Source organism: Gavialis gangeticus, unplaced genomic scaffold (genome assembly GCF_001723915.1).
Source record: "Gavialis gangeticus isolate Ggan-Ray unplaced genomic scaffold, GavGan_comp1, whole genome shotgun sequence".
Classification (NCBI taxonomy): domain Eukaryota; kingdom Metazoa; phylum Chordata; order Crocodylia; family Gavialidae; genus Gavialis; species Gavialis gangeticus.
The window spans coordinates 8,273,402-8,285,730 of NW_017729009.1; the positions used below are offsets into that span (position 1 = coordinate 8,273,402).

The window sequence follows — 12,329 nt, forward strand, 5'->3', positions numbered from 1 at the left end:
TCTTTCTATAAGAAATCTATAGGACTTTGGCTATTAAGACTTAAAAGGTAGATTTTTTTAGTGATACTTTTGAACTTGGCTTTCAAAAGTGACTCCATAAAATGCTACTTTAAAGGTAAGACTAAACTGATGATATAAGGTGTGTGTCGTATTGATCACACAAGGCAGAGAGAGGGCCTTTGGTTACAAGGAGAGTTGCACCAGTTGATTATTGGTAAAAAAATGATGTAATTATTGATCTGTACATTTTTGTCAGTGCCATCTATAAACCAAATACTGGTATATCAATTTGAATGAAGGTCTGGAAAATACTACACTATATGGCTATATTTAAACGTCCACTTTCCTGATATGTAAAATATGACTTTTTCCACACGAAAGCATCAGCTCTAAAAATATTTAAACTGGAAATCACTATTATTTACTTTATCAAAAAAAGTTATTTTTCCCTGATTTTTTAAATTTTTTAAATTTATTTTTTTACATTTGTGCTGATGGCAGACATGACTGATTGATTACTGAAACATAGAGATTATGTTAAGACTGTTCTCTTTAAAATTTCTCATTACCACTCTATGGTCTAAGAGCCCATAGAATAAATGAATATTTAAAGCTTATCTGCTGGAAAGTCACTTTAACTTTACTTTCTAATAATTACTCAATCTTAACAAGTATCTCAGCAATGCAATAGTTCCCCTAAGTACACTTGTATTTACTACAGGCCATAGCCTGAAATCCTTAATCAGGCAAAATTCCTGTTCAAATTAATGGGTGTTTTGACTGAGTAAGGACAGAACAAAAGCTAAGGACCCTCAGGAATTGGCCCTGTCTAGGTTCTCTGAAGATGCTTTTGTGAGTACAGGTACTTTTTATTTAGCTTGAGTACCACCTGTGTAACTCTTTGCATGGAATGAGGTCTGCTCTCCGGTGACCGGGCAAATTCTTGCAATTATTACTCGGTTTTTACTCCTTACTCAAGGAAATTAACAGGTACAAGCAAGTAAAAGAAAGTACCCCAATTCCCTAGGGGAATTATCAAGATAACTGCAGCACATATGGATCCCTGCATGTGTACAGTATTGTGCCAAGGAGAGATCTGAAAAACTATACTTACAACCCATAATGATTCCTTAAAACATACATGTGCTTATTGCTTTTGTCTGTACGTGCTGCACTCACTCTTACTGATCACAGACAGAAGTGTCGTACAGCTTGGATGGACAGACCATTCGTTACGTTCAGGACTAATCAACAGCTATTTCACAAGAGAAAGGAACAGAATGCACCAGACACGGGTGGTTCATGGGCTTCCTCCAACACACAATGTATTCTTTATAAAAAGTTACACTTTATGTTTACGTACCAAGACCTGTTGCATGCAAGTAGTTACACAGCCCAGCAGGTACTCATAAATATGTACGAAACGCTTATTGACTAAGTTATTTACAGTTTACTTGTACAGTAAAACAGACGCAACATAAAATGGTTACCATCACAGTTATCACAAGACGGATTGTGGTTTGTTACAGACGTGTAACAAAGCACATTCATGACAGGAGGCACAAATTAAGATAGTGCTTGTTTAAAGTGCTAGATTCTTTCTCTCTCTCTCTATATATATGCACTCTGTTTTGTTGTTCCACCTTTGTGAAGGAAAAAAAAGTCAACATAAAGTGCTTTTACTTTTAAATATTAAAAACCAAACAAAAATTAATTTCCTACACAATTTGATGCAACTTGTATTCGAAGGACAATATTTTTTAAAAAAACCCCAAAACCTAGGCTGGTGGCTGCTAGTTGTGTTTTTGTTTAAAATGGTCAGTTCTAAAAAACTGATTGAATGATATTAAAATTCTGGACCTGATTCTTCTCTGACTTGCTTCCATTCTGCGTGTGCATAACTCCATTTGGTTTCTGAGGAGTCGCTGCTGATTTGCATCATTACAAGTGAGAGCACAACTAGGCCAGTGGTTCAGAATTCAGCAATCCCTCTTTTTGCATATTTGTTTAACACTTGCATATCTTTTCATTTCACACGGCTTGAGTGCAAAACGCTTCCGACTGACCAGCTCCTCTCTGACTCTCCAAGATGACCCTTGCATGAGAGTGCAAATGGCAGTGGGAGGAGCCCAAGGAGCCATCCCTGCCGTTCCTTGCCCTCCTGTCCAGGGGCTGGCCACAACACAAGCACTGTACAACCTAAGGCTGTCACTATGCTTGGACTCTCCAAACAAGGCAGGGGCTCAGGCCCCACCCTTCCGCACAGGACAGCCGACGTGGGGTAGTGGAACAGTAAGCAAGAGCATGCTACACCCAATAAAAGGGCTGAGCTCTCACGTAAGTGTACTGTCCCCCAGCACCGTGGAGGAACTCTGGCAGAGTCAACCAAAATGCCTCTGGAGATTTCTCCTTCTGCATGGCTCCTTCACACTCTCCCAGCGTGGGCTGTTGTTTATTCTAGGGCCATATTATAGCCCTAAAGTAAGTACTGGTTTTAGCCACGGGTTTCACTATGTTCCAATGGGGGGTGTTTTAAATTAGATACAAGTGGTGCAACTCACCCTGCTGATATTTCAAAATAAAACTTCAGGTCCTACAGTATCTTGTACTATTATCTTGTATAAACACACAGAGAGCATTTTAATAATTTAATTCTCTAGACCACCATTGTTTTAAATGGTTTGATTTTCCCCATAGTGAGAGTGTTCCCTGTTACCTTTAGGCATAGTATCCATCAGAGAGGAAGCTGTGGAAGGGAATATTTGGAACAGCTGCGCTGAAGCAGCAAGTGTTGCATTTCTGCTAACTTTATACTGACCCCAGTAATTTGTTCCAGAGTTCAAATCTGGCTGCTTTGGCCCCCTTTACAGAAGCAATGCAAATCAGATGTCAACATTTCCAAAAGGAGATCCATCGTACAAGGGGATTGGATGTATATTTGGTCACACTGGCTTCAATGGAGGACATGAAAGGAGACTGATGTGTAATCAAGATTTGTAGTCCTTATTTTGACTGACATTGGTAGCATGAGTTTGGGCAATGTTAGTATAGCTGTTCCAGAGAAGGACATTTTCACAAACCCACACTGGACCTCCTCCTAGACTTTTAGAAACAGGTGGCTTGTTTCAGTCAAAGTTCATGCCATGCAGAAGCTCTTTTTTGTGTTGAGTGTAAAGACATTCCTTTTAACTTTCAACAAGTTTTTTTGGGGAGCACACATCAGATGCTTTGATCACGTATGTTAGTGTGTCCTCCACCACCAGGTAATACATGGACCTCTGGTGAAATGTGATTTTCTAGTCTGACAGTCTCCTGATTGCCCTGGCTTTTTCCAGTAATACCTTCCATGGAGTAAATGCAGTTTTGCCCTATCAACTTAGGCGAGGTGGGTAAAGCAGCAGCCCCTAGATGGTTCTTCTCTGTTCTATAAATGTTATCCTTTTGCTTTAGATAACCACTGTTTGTAACACTGTACTTGGGGCTTATGTTTCCTGGGAGGCCTTTGGGAGGGCTTGAGTCATAAAGCAACTGACCTTCGTCATCAGTGTCAGCATCTATGTATTTATGTATGCTGGCATCGTGGAAGTTGAAAGCTATTGCTGTCTGCTTCTCTGGAGACTTTGGGGGTGTTCTAGCACTTGCAGTAGTATAGATGGAGGTTTCTGGACTCACTAATGATCGATCAGAGAGTAAGGAGCTATCTGCAGCAGCAACTCCCCTGTTCTTGAAAGGATCTGGGTATATTCTCAGTACATTTGATGCTGGTACTAATGTGCTGGTGTCCTCTTCCATAAAGTTGACTTTCAGAGATCTTAATTTTAAAGGATTACTGGCTTGGATGGACCCTTTAGGACTTTCTATGAAAAAAGAAGAGTGGTGGCTGCCTTCAGCATTGGGATTTGTCTCTATAAACCTGGCCCCACTCACCTCCGGCCTGACTTGCTCCTGAATTGGATTAACACCACCTTTGCAGGGAAGTGTAGCAAGTGGGCTGTGGGAGAACCTCCCAGAATCAGGAAATTCTGCAGCACAGCTTATAAAACTGTCAATACTTGACATGCTCCTCATGTCAATGATCCCATCTGCACGGGTTGTCAGCAGAGGGACCGTAGGGCCAGGAACAGTTTCCATTTCTAGCTCTTCCTTTGGCTTTCCAGGCTGACCTGACTCTTTAGTGTTGAGATTTGGCTGTGATTGAGCCTTTGCCATTTTATTGTACATGTCCTCCAACTGCTGGACATTCAGATGCTGGGGACTAGAAGAGGACCGAGCTTTTTCTGGAGATCCCTGTTCCTTTGTTTCAAAAGATTTACTAGAGCTAGTTTCTGAGAGAGTTCTCTTGGTCCATTTCCACTTGTTGGGAGATAAGTGATTGTCCTGAACTTTATCCTTTTTGCTTACACCTTCACCGTTCTTTTCTACCACAATGTCCATCAGTTCTATACTGCGGGCAAAAGCATCCTTCATATTCATGGAGACAATGCTGCCATTTCTTTTTGCTCTTTCGAGTGCTTCTCTGCGCTTGATAGCTTTCTCCTGCCTCTTCTGCTCTTTGTAGAACTCAGAGAAGTTATTGACAATGATTGGGATTGGAAGAGCAATCACTAGTACTCCAGCAATGCAGCACAACCCTCCTACTATTTTACCTAAAAGAGTTTTGGGGTAGATGTCTCCATAGCCTACTGTTGTCATGGTGATAGTTGCCCACCAGAAGGAAGCTGGGATGCTTTTGAATTTTGTATCATCTTCGTCTTTTTCTGCAAAAAACACTAAGCTGGAAAAGATCATAATGCCCATGGCCAAAAACAAGATGAGTAATCCAAGCTCATTATAGCTCCTCCTCAGTGTAAATCCTAAGGATTGTAAACCAGTCGAGTGCCTGGCAAGCTTTAGAATTCGGAGTATCCTCATGATCCGAAATATCTGAACCACCCGTCGTACATTTTGGAACTGAAGTACACTTTTGTTTGATTCTGTAAGGAAGATAGTGACGTAGTAGGGTAAAATAGCTAGCAAATCAATAGCGTTCAGTGGGCCTTTGAAAAACTTCCATTTCTTAGGCGAGGATAGGAACCGCAAGAGGTATTCCATTGTAAACCATGCAATGCATACTGCCTCCACATGGGCAAGCTGAGGATTATCTGTGGTTTGTCCAAATTCATCCACGCCTTGTAGTTCAGGAAGTGTGTTAAGTGACAAGGCAATTGTAGATAATACAATGAACATGATGGAAATGATTGCCAAAATCTGCGAGAGAGAGAGAGAGAGAGAGAGAGAGAGAAACTAGTTAGTTCAACGTATGATATATGCTCTGCTTTTATCATCATCAGTTACATATTATTGGATGTTATCACTGAAACATTTCAAGCCTGATTTTGCTTTTAGTTATGCAAGTTTAACACCTTTCAATGCAGTAGGAGGACATTCTGAAGAGGACCATGCACTGGTTTAAGGTGTACTATGTCTACAACCCAAGTTAAAATGCATTCCAAGCCATAAGTCATAAACTTATAGCTGGACAAGAAGCCATGAACAGCAGCACCCTCCCAGTTTTTTAGGGAGTTTGAACCTGGGTCTTGTTAATAGAAGCAAAATTGGCAGGTTTTGCACCCTCAACAAAATCCTGGTGGTGGCTGGGGGCAAAGGGGAGGGGGAAAAGGTCCTGAACACTAGAGAGAAGGGGTTGTGTGTGGGGGGTGCGGGTCGTACCTGCTCCAGGGACTCAGTTGCCAGCTGCTACTGACACAGAGCGGTCTGCCTGGCCCCAGCTGTTGCTGCTGGTGCTACAGCTGGGGTGCAGGGCTGTTGGTATAGTACCACTGACTCCCTGGGGATCCACCATTCTGGTGCCCCCTGTAAGTGACTGTCCAGGGCTGATGTCAGGCTCACCAACCCCAAGTTACACTACAGTACTGCTTATTAACTTCCAGTCGCACTGCTCTAACCAGAACACCGCAAGTCAGGATCACCCAGGCCCTCCACCTTTCCTTTCGAAGTGGGGCCAATGAGCAGCCAAGAGAAGCAGATTGATACATTGCACTGGAAGGACAAAAGAGAAACAGGTAGAGAGTGTGGAGCTCACTGAGATGGATGCTGTTCTCGAACAGTGCAGGCCCTGGGTTTAGCCTGGACCCTTGTTCCCAGTGGGACAGAAACTTCCCCTCCTTACTGGTCTCTGTTACTTTCATCCACTGCAGGATAATCTCATGCAGTTGTGAGTCATGCCTAACCTACCTAACACTTAAGAAGCTGATATATCTAAGAGACTCCAGGAACTTGAACAGATGAGCATGGTTGTGCAGTACGTGGTGCTGCGAACATGCTGGCAGCACCTTATACCACACAGTCCCGTGTTCTCCATGGTGCAAGGGCATGATTCCCAAGTGTGTCTACGCAAGTTTTTTTTCTGTGGGGTTTTTTGACCCCTGGATATCCATCAAAAAAACCTGCAGGAAAAAAAAAACTGGAGCAACGTACGCTCAGCCAGTGCGTGCTGTTGAAAAGTGGAGCTGGGCCACCTGGAGCCACACTCTGCTGCCAGCCAGGCTCCATGTGGCAGAATTGCTGCAGTGCAGCCCTGGGAGGCACAGTGCTGGCCCCAGTCTCCCCTACCCCACCCAGGGCAACTTGCCATGCACCAAAACATGCATGGCATGGGTGTTCCCTGGGGACAAATAGTGGTGGCACAAGGTGTGCCACCACTACTTGTGCCCGGAGAACCAAATGTCCCTACACATCTGGATGTGGCCTAGGTGTCTATACACATACTCTAGAGTGTTGGCGGAGGGGGGTGTTTTAATTAGAGCAGCTCTCGGACAGCCACTGTAATTAAAATTCTGCAACATCACGTGTTTAGCATCCTGTGTTTCAGAATGGTTTGTTCAATGAGTTTTGGTTAAAGCACCCCCTCTGCCATTTTGAAACATGGGATGCTGAATACATGTGACGTATTCCTAACCTGTGACACAGTGGTTAGCACGCTGTACTTGGCATTTGAAGAGAACCAGATTGAAACCCCCAGTGGATGAAGAGACTCTAGATCCTGGTTGCGTACCCTCACCACTCAGGACTGAAACATGGATGAGCTCTGCTAATGCTATTTCCCCCCCAAGACTTACACCACATTACAGCATTCCAAAATGTTCTTAATCCAAATCAAATGAAATTACACAGCAATGAGAAGGTTAGAGCAGTCAGTTCCAACTTCCAAAAGGCAAAGCATCCATTAGACCCTCATTCCTGGGACAGAAATTTCATTGAGAAAGAGAAAATGGCTGAATTAGAAAAAGAAAGCTGATCTGTTCCTGGACCCCTGACTATTAAAACAGGAAATGGTACAGACTTGAATTAATCTATTCTCATTATAAGCTTTGTATTTTATAACAGAGCTGCCTCTCCCCACCTCCTCCCCCCAATATCTGTTTTATACAGACATAAATGTTGCATACCTTCATTTTTTTGCTTTCAGAAACTCAGTGCATTTTATTTTAAACTTATTTGTAGAAAGCCCTACAACTGACAGAGAATCTGAGATGCTTTCTCGTAGTGATGGATTGTTTTGTTGGTGACTGAGAAGATATCTTGTTTCTTAGGTTTCTGGCAAAATAGAAAATGCCATAGAGATGCACACACATGACTAATATTTTTATGTATTCATTTTGCTGCAAACTGATTCTTTATGCTTGCTTTTCTGCCACACTGTTTTTTAAAAAAACCCAACATAAAATCAAGACCAACATACGGAAATACTACATTGATTAAATATACCATGTGACACAAAGTCCCCATGGCAGGACTTTAACATAGGCCAGGTATAGACATTCAAAAAGCCTGAGGCAGAAGTAATTTTAGTATATAGTAATTTAAGTGACTTAGGTTAGGTTGGGAGTGAACAGAACAGGTGTTTGCCGTTCGGGGGGCAGGGACCTGCCGGCGAAGGGCACTCCTGCAGGCCTCCCAGTGGGCTGCCAGAGAATGCCAAGCCTAGCTGAGCAGCTGGCCACCCCGACTGGCCAGTGTGGTCCCTCTCCCCAGCCTTGTCCCCCCACCAGCAGCCAGCTGTCATTGGCAGTGGGGAACAGGATGGGGAAGAATGTAGGCCCCTGCCCTGGCCCCCACAGACCTGAGCCAGCACACTGCGGTGGACTGGGGGAGTCTGCATGCCTCCCCTTCCCCCCTCCACTGCCTGGCCTGGCTGTCAGGTATAGGCAGGACGTGGGGCTGGGGACAGAGGCTTTACTGTCTTGGCTCTATGAAAGTCCAGGGTCAGGGCCAGCAAGGCACTCAGCTGAAGCAGCAGAGCGTGAGCTGAGTTCCAGCATGCCTCCATGCGAGGGTGGGGAGCAGGGGGCTACAAAGGCACTTGGGATGCTGGCAGACTGCGACCTAACTTGAGTTGGTAGGGGATCTGGTACAGAAGTTCAACAGACTGGTCTAACCTAAATCCCTTCAGTCTGATATTACATCCATCATCTAGGTTTATCTTAGACCGGGTACCACCATTTTTAAACCAGTCTATGTGTGTTGAACTTCTGTATGGTTATAGGTGTAGCCTGGTTTCCAAGCACTCATACCAACATAGGTGTAATGTCTGTACCTAGCCATAGTGAAATGGAACCATGAAATATGACCCTCCCCATCACTGGACTTGTCAGACATGTTAGTTTTCCTCATGACAATGTTGCTCAACATGTATTGTAGAAAGAATCTATCAAATATCAAATATCAATTTTCCTGTCATAAACTACAAAAACCACTGCTATCAAGATTCATCAGGCTCTTGTCTTCCTGGACAAAAGCTAAAATGGAACAAAAGAACAGCTGAACCTGAGCTGCTATAGAAGAATCATCCATTTTGAATCACAATCAGCATAAAGGACTATCCAGTCCTTGGCATGACAGTGGAAATGCCTATTTCCAATCATAATCAGACATACCGCACCTGCCTTTTATTCAAAAGTAAAAGAAGGACCCATTGTGTAATGTTTGGAAGTGTTACATAGGCTGATGTAGTGTGCTTGGGATATGGTTTCAGAGTAGAAGTAGGTTACCTATGCCTTGGAAAAAAAATCTGAAGACGCTAAATATAACTTCGTGAGAGAACTGGACATGCAGAATGCACTTGGGACAAATTACCAGTAGGAAACAAATAGCTTAGAAATTAATTTAAACAGGTACACGAATTGAGTGCTAGACAGATCATCAGCAGTATAAATCAGACCCATGAGTAATGAAAAAAACAGACAAGCAGTGCTTATATCAGCCTCTGCCCAACTTGCTTATTGAAGGAGGAGGAGATGGAAGAGATGAAAATTACATCTCCAGGGGTCAAAAAAGCCTGTGGAAAAAAAAGTGGAACAGTGCACGCATGGGCAACGTGCACCGCTGAAAAGCTGAGCTGGGCAGCCTGGAGTCACGCTGCGGCAGCCATCCAGGCTCTGCCTGGCAGGATTGCCGCTGCTGCAGCCTTTGGAGGCCCCCAGGACCCCAGGTGAGGCTGCTGGGTCCAGCCTAGTGCTGGCCCAGACTCCCCTACTACCTCTGAGATAAATTGCCATGTGCCAAAGCAAGGTGCACCACTGCTCCTTGTCCCTAGGCAACCAAATTTCTGTACTTGTCTGGAAGCAGCCCTAGGGCATTTCCACACATGCAGGCATGTGCATCTGCAGCAGCTCAAATAGCAGCGGCACAAATTTGTTCCAGAGATTTGTGCCTCAGTACATGTGCCTGAACATGCACTTTGGTGTGGGGCATATTGTGCCACTTGGGGCAAACAGACCCTGCTCAGCTCCTCCTGGATCTTCAGTCAGGGGGAGCTAGAGGCCAGGCCAGAATCTTCATCCTTAGAAGTTTTCAAGACCCGGCTGGTCAAAGCTTTGGCTGGGATGATCTAGCTGGGGGTGGTCCTGCTTTGAGCAGGGGGTTTGGACTAGATGACCTCCTGAGGTCCCTTCCAACCCTAATTTTCTATGATTTCTATATAGAAAGATCAGTTGGGCAATGTGTTATTGATATATTTATAATTTTAAAGCAATTTGGAAGCCTACCAGTGCCCCAATCATCATAATAAAACAAATTATAAATATAATTACACTTTGGTGTTTGCTTTTGGTTTTTTATCATAGAAAATCAGAGCTGCTCCTGCCTCCTTCCCTCATCAAAATGTGGGGTGCTGAACAGCACTGATATGCCAATGCCCTGCCCTTGCCCTTGCCCCTCCCTCCCAACCCACATCCCTACCAGTGCCCCTCACTCCTGACCTGCCACCCCTGCCTGCAGCTCCATCTCAGGACCAGGACATGAGTCCAGCTGCAGCTGACCCACCCACTGCTTTGTGGCTGTGATCAGTGCCAGCCCTTGCTGTTCTGATCCCTGCGCCTGTGCCCAGGCCCCAGTGATCCCCATGCTGTTCCTGGGAAGCCCCTTCTCTTCCAAGCCGGCCTCCCCTTGCACAGGCTGCTCTAGGTGGGGCCGGGGGGGGCTCTAAGCCTGGCTCTGGTGGATGCTGCTACCCAGAGCGCTCCCCCATCCCTGACTCCCATCGCTGTCTCTCACACACACCCCTGCTGCCACCTCCACCCCTCCCCACAGCCCATCACACCCCCCAAGTGGTTCCTGGGACCAGGAGGCCCCCCCCAGGCCAGAGCCACATGTCCCAACGCTGGTGTGGGCACAGGGCAGGGCTGCAGTGTGGTGGTTGCCCCTGCAGCTGCAGCTCCTGTCCTATCCTGTCTGGTGACTGGGCACGCAGGATGTGAGATATGTGGGGGGATGTGGTGTGGCGGGGTGTTGTGGGGGTACTGCTCAGGAGGGGTGGGTCCCCTGCCCGCATGGTGCACAGCCCCCTGCAGCAGCAGCAGCGGCTGTCAGGATACTCATGGCCTCTCCTGGCAGAGACCCCCAACAGTGTGGCACCACTGCAGACCCCAGGGGCTGTACATGGTGCACGGTGCAGACCCAGCCTGGTCGCATGCGGCCTTGGGCAAAACCAGGCTGGCTCTTCCTGTCACCTGTGGTTCCCTGCACTGCTGGCAGAAGCTATGCACCCTCAGGCCAAGCCGGCTCATGCCTCCATGTGCCCTGTGCGTGTTGGGCCAGACCGGCTCCATAGAGGCAGGACCTGCCCTGGCCCAAGGGTGCATGGCCCCTGCATGTGGTGCTGGGAGCCGGGATGACAGCAAGAGCGGCTCGGTTCTGCTTGAAGGTGCATGCCAGCAGACCGTCCTGTGCCACGTGGAGCCCCCAGGTCTGAGGTGGTGCTGTGTGCTGCCGGGGGGCTGTGCCTGCAGTGGGCCATGAGTGCTCGCTCCGACAGCTGCTGCTGGCTGCTAACGTGGGGGGGAGAGGGATAGTGTGCACCATGCATGGGGGCAGGCAGGGAACCCACCCCTCCCAAGCAGTCCCCGCAACCCACAGGCCCCATCACCACACAGTCTCATCCTACCCCCTGTTCCCCCCATCGCCACAACTCCCCACCCCTACATCCCTACTTACAGGGGACGGAGTCTGGGTCCAATCCACTGCTACAGCTTTGCCCTGCTCCTATTTGCTTTGGCGCACTGAGGCAGAGCAGTGGGTGCCAGAGCATCTCTTTGGAAGACCCAGTGTCCGGTTGCTTTTTCTTGCATGTTATTTTTTGATACCGGGATTTCCCAGTATCAAATTTAGAGTCCACACTGCAAATATTTAGCACAGGGAACATTTTCTCATTCCCAGCGTGCCTCTTGCAGCATCTCAAACTGCTTTGAGGTGCCACAATAGGCATGTGCTCACTCATTTGGACGCGGTCCTAGAGTCTTTTAGAAAGCAGCTTCTTAAGTGAGTCAGAAAGGAGCTCAAGGAGCACGGGTCTAACTCCCCTGCTGCCTGAGGGAATGCTTAGGATCTAAGGAAAAAAGGCAGTGCAGGACAGCAGTTGAAATGGCCACCAAAAGAGATGCAAGCAAGACCAGGGTGAAGAGAAGTCTACAGCCATGTTGAGTGAGGCCAAGAAAGTTAGAAGGAAGGAAACCTACAAATCAAAATATGAAATAATGGGAGGAGAGGCACAGGGACAAGCAGTAGAAAAGGCCTTTAAAATCTGCAGGAAGAGTAGCTTTCAAATCCTGAATTAAAACTTGCAGTCAAGTGTCCAAGCTAAAGCTAGGGGAAATCCAGAATTTTACTCTTTCAGCACTTTTATTCTGCAAAAAGCATTTTCATGAAGGGAAAACACACAACATTGGAAATTACTGCATCATCCGAAAGAAAGCCCCTCATTTTCTGCCCTATACGGTTTTACTGTTTCTTGCTATGTTTTTGTTTGTTTTTTTTTGGGGGGGGGGGGGGGG

At 46.2% G+C, this 12,329-nt stretch overlaps 1 protein-coding gene across 1 annotated transcript in view; it reads right to left on the reverse strand.

The window, feature by feature from the left end:
- Nucleotides 1-432: 432 nt before the first annotated feature.
- Nucleotides 433-12,329, reverse strand: part of KCNB1 (potassium voltage-gated channel subfamily B member 1) — a 265,276-nt gene continuing 253,379 nt past the window's right edge. Inside the window, exon 2 of the mRNA XM_019509897.1 lies at nucleotides 433-5,247. Coding sequence (XP_019365442.1) covers nucleotides 3,220-5,247 — 2,028 coding nt within the window. The 3' untranslated portion in view covers nucleotides 433-3,219. The remainder of the gene's footprint in view (nucleotides 5,248-12,329) is intronic.